General features: G+C 26.4%; 1 protein-coding gene across 1 annotated transcript; it reads left to right on the top strand.

Annotated features, from left to right (window-relative positions):
* The first annotated feature begins 387 nt into the window (after positions 1-387).
* Positions 388-6292, top strand: LOC126895843 (cAMP-dependent protein kinase type II regulatory subunit). Its single transcript, XM_050668114.1, has 8 exons — positions 388-759; positions 1130-1339; positions 2325-2416; positions 2469-2552; positions 2714-2820; positions 2887-3145; positions 3305-3566; positions 6019-6292. Exons 2-8 carry the CDS (start codon positions 1135-1137, stop codon positions 6147-6149), a joined length of 1140 nt encoding a protein of 379 aa, XP_050524071.1. The 5' UTR covers positions 388-759; positions 1130-1134; the 3' UTR covers positions 6150-6292.
* Positions 6293-8112: the final 1820 nt, after the last annotated feature.

Here is an 8112-nt window from a genome sequence, read left to right as displayed (position 1 = left end):
ACTTGGAGACAAGATCACTTTTTTTATTTTGTATTTTAATCTGACGACATTATTTGAATGTTTACAAAAATATCTATAGAACAAAAAATCGTCTTCTCTCTATTCTTTAAACATTTCAAATGAAATTTTAATAATGTATATAAAAAATTCAATTTATCAAATAGCAATAATTGTATCGCCGCTCTACACGCGGAAGAAGAAAAGGAAGTTATTGAACACGCATACACAACAATTAGAGGAGGGTGCAGCTAATGGTATAAGCAAACCGGGACGCGTATTGCAGCTGTGTTGTGGTCAAATATTGAGCTTGACCGCGTGGCAGCGCTTAAGTCGCTGATGGGCACACGCTACGAAAGTGTTTTTGCGCACCGTTGGTAGCGCTTCGGATGTAATCGCTTGATAAAAGCGGATCGGTTGTCTATGACGGTGACTGCAGCCTAATAAAATTGTAGAAAATAATTTTCATCAGCGGACTCGTCGCGTAAATTATTTATAAGTTGAGATAACAGTACACCTTCCGTTCTGTTCACAAAGCAGTTTTAGTGCTACCGTTTTATCGTTTGAAGTGCAATGACAACTGTTTCATGTGGCAGACGATTTGCTTGATTTGTGGTCGCGTTGCGGCCTAACTTGTTACCATTCTCTTGCATACTAGCTGCTGGTGTTCTGATATTCTCGCTAAAAGAATTTTTTGATTACTCTACAACAACAGTTGAAGCTACCGCGATAACACTGAAGTCTCACTTGCTTAGCTGAAAAGTAAGTTTCTCCGTTTGTTTAGTTTGAACGAAACGCTCAAAACAGATAATACTGCAACGTTCTGTTGCAGTATGATTTGTTTTCATGTGGACGTGAATGCAACTCACAAGATTATTTTTCGCTGTACCGATACTTATAAAGGACGCCGGCCTTCTATTGCCCCTTCCTATTTTAACACACGTTCTTATCTTGTCAAGTACACCTTAACAGTAAACTCATATTTTACAAGGACGCACATTCCTTGTCCTCTTCGGATAGTGTCTTTTTTTTTTTTTTTTTAATGTATTTTCTGCTTGCACTAAAACAAAAAAAAACTTATTTTATTTAAAAGTTTCTTTGACTATTATTAATTAATAAGACTTGTCCATAGGAATAATGAGTGGGAACAGTGAAAATGTTACCAAATTAAATGTACCAGATGAACTTAGAGAGATACTCCTTGATCTTACCATAGGTTATCTGCTCGAACAACCAAGTGATATTATTGACTATGCAATTGAGTTCTTTGACAAACTTAAAAAGTCTAGAAATGTTCAACGTGCTGAAGACCGATCTGAAGAATCAGATGGTTCTGATTTTGGTATGTAATTTTAGTAATTACAGGTATAGGTAATAAAACTACATTTAATGATATTTCTACTATTTTATCATTAAAACTATAATTTTAGTTTATACTTTATCAATAAATGGTTCCTTTAAAATTTATTTATAATAATAAAATGTATAAAGCCATTGCTATAAATCAAAGATCTTTGGTAAGGCATCAAGGTATAATTGTATAGGCAAATATTTTAAACAGTAGCATTGCATACTTTTAAATTGAAATATATTGGTATTACTTGATGTAGTTCATTTATTAGGTAATAGACACAATTCTTTAATATTTTATTAATCTTTTAAAACCTTTTAAAATACAATATAATTAATATAATATATTTATTTATTAGGTAATATAGTAATAATTTGTTAATGCAATTTTTATTTTCTTGTTTCTATTTTATGGAAATATTTTAATTATCTTAATTAGTTATTAACTTGTGCTAATGTTTGTATATTGATTTCAATGTTATTATTCTGATCTAATTCACAGCATGTTGCTTATAAAATAAATAATAACAAGTATTATTCATTTTAATCAGTGCAATAGTTTCATTAATAATATATTTAATTAATAAATAAAAAATAGATTTGTTCTTTTTTTATATGTGTTAGTTTTCTTTTGTGTAACAGTTTTATTATGGCACTGTTAGTGTTATTATTAAATGGTATCAATAATTTTGTACTTATAATGAGCTGTATTAGACTCTTTAAACTGAACAAAAAGGGATGTTATAATTTAATGAATGCACAAAATAATACATATTTGATAGAAGGTGACAATAATATTAAATCTACTGATCTATTACAAATATCATCATTCAAAATTCGTCCTAAATCCTTTGATTCTTTTTTAGAACCTTGGTGGTTTTGCTTAGGTAATAAGTAATGAAAGTGAATATATATTTTCTTTAAATAAATTAACAATTTATTTGTTATATGTATAAACATTTTTATAATAATTTTAGAATCTCCACCAGCACGCTACTCTTCTAGGCGTAAATCAGTGTTTGCTGAAACTTACAATCCAGAAGAAGATGATGAAGAAGAAGGTCCAAAGGTAAATTTATGTTATATACAATTGAAATCTTGTTTCATGAATCATATTTCAGGTTATATTTCCTAAATCTGATGAACAACGTCAAGCTCTTGCCACTAGTGTTAAGAATATATTTATATTCAGAGCTTTGGACCCAGTAAGTAGTATAAAAATTATTTTATTTAGTATGAGTTTATTAAAGTTGCTATCAATTTTTATTTGCATGCCTAAATTGAAAAATTACTATTTCTTACTGTTAAAATAAATATTTTGTTATTTAGAGTCTAAAATTGTAATTATACCCGATCCTTTGTTTAGGAACAAATGAATAATGTTATTGATGCTATGTTTGACCGTCAAGTTCGCACTGGAGATGTAATCATAAAACAGGGTGATGATGGTGACAATTTTTATGTCATTGATAGGTAATAATTAATAACTTCATTATTTTTTTAAAGTTTTTTCTTTTATTTCTATGTTTTATTTTTCAGAGGAATTTTTGAGGCTTATGTGATTGAATCAGATGAGAGTGAACGTCTTGTACATACATATGAAAACACAGGAAGTTTCGGAGAACTGGCATTGTTGTATAATATGCCTAGAGCTGCAACTATCAAAGCTGTATCCGATGGTCTATTATGGGCTATGGATCGTCAAATATTCAGACGAATTGTATTAAAAAGTGCATTTAGAAAACGCAAAATGTATGAAGAGCTCATTGATGTTGTTCCTATGTTAAAAGCATTACAGGTAAGATTATATTTATAATAACATAATATGTATATAATATAAATTATATATAATTTAATATGTATAATTATTTAATAAAAGTTAACTTGTTAATTTAATTGAAATTTTGTTGACTACCTTTAATATAATCTAATATTAGCTGTGTATTAATTTATTTAGTCATATGAACGAATGAACTTAGCTGATGCTTTAATACCCAAGTATTATGAAAACAATGACTGTATTATTAAACAAGGCGATCCTGGAGATGGAATGTATTTTGTTGAAGAAGGTATTGTAAACGTATTAGTCACTAGTGATTCCGGTGAACAAATTAAAGTGAATCAAATAGCTAAAGGAGGTTACTTTGGTGAATTAGCACTTGTGACACATAAAGGTCGTGCCGCTTCTGTTTTTGCATCTGGTAAAGTTAAAGTAGCATGTAAGTATATAGTTCAATTTTCAATATTAATGAAATTAGGATATAATAGAAAAATCAAGTAAAGGTGTAAATTTATTATTATTTTAAAAAATGAACGCGTCATGGTTAAATTAATACTTTCTTAGTTTCATATCAAGGTTAAAATACTGTTAAATTATATTATTATTATTGTATAACTTATTGTGGTTGTGCAAAATTAACCACCAAGTTATTTTTTGCCTTATTTCTGGCTGTTTCATATGCTAACACTTATTAATTTATGATTTAAATAAAATTTCAAGGTAGCAGTTTTTTTCTTAATTTGTTCATTTAATTATATATTTAAAATGGATGGGTGGTGTGAGTGGATCCCATCCATGAAGTTTATCTAACTATACATTCTTAATAGCTCTAAGTATTTAGTATTTATTAATTGAGTCAACGTCTTGCAAAAAGTTGCTTAGTGTTATTATTTTTTGAAATACTTAAAAACTTAAAAAAAAAACTCGTAAATAAATTGAAAATAATGTAATTTTATCATTTTTAATAGTTAATTACATCATCAAAATTAATAGGGCATTCAGTTACTAACTGAAGCTTTTTTAGCACAAAAACTAATTTATTGTTAATTTAATTAATACCTATTCTACAAAATAAGGATGGATGATGATGTTTCCATTCTTGAATACAATCTATCTATGTACAACATATCTTAGGAAGTGCCATTTAAAGATCATCATCAATAAAAAATTATGAATAATATGATAATTCTCGCATAATGATATGTAATAATATTTTTGAACAAATACGGTTTAGTTCACTAAAAATTTATTTTATTACATATTTAGTACAAATGTAACCCAAACCAACCTGTCATGAATATTATCTTTGATGTAGTTTTTCTCAACAATTTTTAAGGATATAGAACTTATAATGAGGAGTGTCATTTTGAAAGTTGAAAGTAGAAGAACTTTCGCATTTACTTCAAATTTTATTTTTATAATTTTCTTAAATAATGTTCATTTTATACATATAATTAGTACATATAATTTGTAAAAGAAATATTTGGGATTACCTATTTCTGCCTGCTTTGGTAATTGATTCAAGTCTACAAAACTTTTGTGGTATGGTTACACCATGTCCAAAATCCCAGAAAGAAGTTTAGCCCAAATCCAGCCTATTTAAACTTGTCAGATAAAAAAGCTAAATTATCTAACAAATCCAAACTATTATACAACATGGTAGATAAGTGTTTTCAATAGAATTGTGTATACTTATATTATTTGGGGTCACCTGCTGACTTTAGTAACCAACTTATGCTACTACTGAACTCTTGCAACATAGTGCCAAATAATCACATGAAACGAAAGTACAAAGTTTGATAAATAAGAAATTTTAATGTTTCATGTGGTACTTTATACAGGTTGTAGCATAATTTAGAAAATATTTGTTCAAAGGGTTTCAGTCAGTTGCTAGTAAATGTCAATAGCTAATTCTAAAATATTGAAATTAAAATTATCTGTTATATTTTATTTGTCTATTAATATACTTACTAATAATCCATATTTTTAAGAATCTTAATTGCTTGGAAATATTTTAATTCACAAATGTTTTTTTCTTTCTTCAAATTATATATAATTATTGAATTAATTATATATTTCAGTTATTCTTTATTTTCTAATTGAAAATGGAAACTTTAATAAAAAAAAAGTTGTGTCAAATTAAATCATGAATCTTCTTATTCTTCTTTTTCCTCGCCTTAATCCTAACTACTTGGGGTCCGCCACCGTTATCCTAAACTTCCACTTGACATGATCTTCATGATAGATGATCTTCCACATCATCTATGTTAACATCAGCCCCCCTCATATAGCATTCAATTACATCCCTCCATCTCTTTTCTGGTCTTCCTCTACTTCTTCTTTCTTCAACATTCATTTCTATAACTTTTTACAGCTTCCGTTTCCTCTTTCTTCGTACTATCATCTTAGTCTATTTTCTCTCATCTCATCTTCAATTGATGCTACACCTATATTCCTTATATTTTCGTTCCTTATGCTATCTTCTCTAGTCACTCCACTCATCCATCTAAGCATTCTCATCTCTGCTACACTCATTCTTTGCTCTACCTGTCAACAACTCAATACTCTGAACCATACATCATAGCTGGTCTCACTACAGTCTTATAGAATTTACTTTACAGCCTTATTGGAATTCTTTTAGCGTATAATACACAAAACGCTTTTCTCCAAATCACCCATTCGCACTTAATCCTGTGTCTTACATCAATACCACCACTCTTTTTCACCACTAACCCTAAATATTTAATACTTTCTATTTCACCTACCTCGTGTTCTCTTTTGTCAAACTTGTACTTCATTAATTAAATTATGTATAAAAGTAAAATTATCTTATAATTAATTTCATAACATTTTTTATATTTTTAATTTATGAAATTTAAAACATATTTTAGTTTTGGATGTTGATGCATTCGAACGACTTCTGGGCCCATGTATGGAGATCATGAAGCGTAACATTGGTGATTATGAAAATCAATTAGTTAAAATTTTTGGTTCCAAGCACAACATTACTGATGTTCGATGAATGAAAAATTCTAATTTAAGTAGATACATGTGTATCTTGTGGTCATTTTAGTTTACAATTTTTCTTGTCATACCAACATTTGGTAAACCTTTATTTACATTTTCTTTATTTACCATTAATTATTTGTAAACATTATTTATATATGTAAACATATATGTATATTAATAAATATTAGACTACACATTTGCCACAAACAATCACAACTAAATTAATATTGTCCCCTATTGTATTAATTTTTAAACAATATTGTAATTATTTATTTTCACAACCATTGTAGAAATAGTTAAATAATAACAAACTAGGAGTATATTAACTAAAATTTACTATGCTTGATTGCATAATACATTTTGTAGTGGATATTATAATAATCAACTTTTATTTATGTTTTGGTTTTAAAAGTTTTCTATTTTTTTTTTTTTGATAATCTGGTAAATGATCAATTTTTCTTCTTTAAGTTGTCCAACATAATTTTTTTTTATTATTTTATATAATCAGTTTTTGACACTTAGGTTTAAGAAAATTCTCTATCTTGACCAAATTAAACTTACAGGTGAAAGTTGTCTTAAGGTTGTTTGATGTTATCTAGAGCAATAACTGGCCAATTTAGGCTTATGTTAACTATCATTATGTCATAAATCATTAATCTAGTGATAGTGATGTGATTGGTAATTATTGCAATTTGGCTGGAAAATGTATTACCAGCAATGAAGTTTTTATAATAAAAATGTGTTTTTTTTATTTGATGTTAAATATGTTCACAACTTATACACAAAATCACTAATCATTATCATGTTCTTTACAATAGTTTTTTTTTCATAAGTTATCTGTGTTATATATTATATAATCTAAAAAACTATTAATAATTATCTTCTGATTCATCATTATTATTTTTATATATAACTAAAAAACTTTTATTTTATGTGTACCTCGCTTTAATGTATCAGCTAATAAAAAAGACTTCAGGATTTTTTACTTGCTAAGAGTAAGATTTAGCATAATGTAAAAAGAAAATGAGTATGGGTTTTTCTTAGGGATTTTAATTAAAAAAAGTAAATTTTAAAAAGAAAAATGTATTTATAATTTATATTAATAATAATAAATAAATAGCCATATTTGAAGACTTAATGTAGAAACTTGTATAACATAAATAGTAGTCTATTAAAAAATATTTTGTAAACAATTGTTTAGGTGCCGTAAGTTTGTCTAGGTTTGTTGTTTTTTTTTTTAATTAGTTAATGTTTTTCACTATTCTATTTAATTTTTTTAAAAACAATTAACCTAATGACCACTAAATTATTTATATTTTATTTTGATTTTTTTTGATTATTTTTTGTCTTTATTATTCAGAAGTATTAACTATATTTATTATGGTTTTGTAGTCAATCATTCCTGTATATTTTTAGATATATTATAATTGTTTTTATTTCAAGTTATGTTTTTGGTGTATGCAATTTTATTTTACATTATGTAAACTTGTTTTCTCCTAGCAAATTACCAATACTATTATATAATTGTTTACATTTTAATTTTTTGTTTTGTTTGTTTTAATTTAATTATAAAATATAAAAATATGATTAAATTTAACAAAAAAACAATTGTTCTATCATTTTTTGAATAAAATATTTAATTGAAAATAATTAATTCGCTTTAATTTATACCTTTAATTATATAATTTGTAAACTTAATTTTATATAATATTTAACAACAATTTTATTATTATTTATTAGAGTTTTTAAATAGTATTGATAAAGAAAATATCTATTGATCTAATTAAATCTTTTCTAAAAGCACATTTTTGCATTTTTACTATTTATGGATAGTTTTTGTGAGATCATGTCAAATTTTGTCATGTTTAGGTTATTCATCACGTTTATTAGAATTTTTCCATTGCATTACTACTTCTATATTTAATTGAGTTATATTTTTTATTGTGCTTTGAATTTAAAAAGTCCTATTTACTATA

This window comes from Daktulosphaira vitifoliae, unplaced genomic scaffold, assembly GCF_025091365.1.
Source record: "Daktulosphaira vitifoliae isolate Bord-2020 unplaced genomic scaffold, ASM2509136v1 Scaffold_1, whole genome shotgun sequence".
NCBI lineage: Eukaryota > Metazoa > Arthropoda > Insecta > Hemiptera > Phylloxeridae > Daktulosphaira > Daktulosphaira vitifoliae.
The sequence above is the reverse complement of the archived record's forward strand: the minus strand, read 5'-3'. Positions and strand labels throughout refer to the sequence as shown.

Bases quoted from the DNA above. Each gene is read 5' to 3' on its own strand.
- LOC126895843 (XM_050668114.1), top strand. From the start codon at position 1,135: ATGAGTGGGAACAGTGAAAATGTTACCAAATTAAATGTACCAGATGAA. The intron at 2,417-2,468 runs GTAAATTTATGT...ATCATATTTCAG, and splicing joins ATGAAGAAGAAGGTCCAAAG to GTTATATTTCCTAAATCTGA. The intron at 3,567-6,018 runs GTAAGTATATAG...AACATATTTTAG, and splicing joins TGGTAAAGTTAAAGTAGCAT to TTTTGGATGTTGATGCATTC.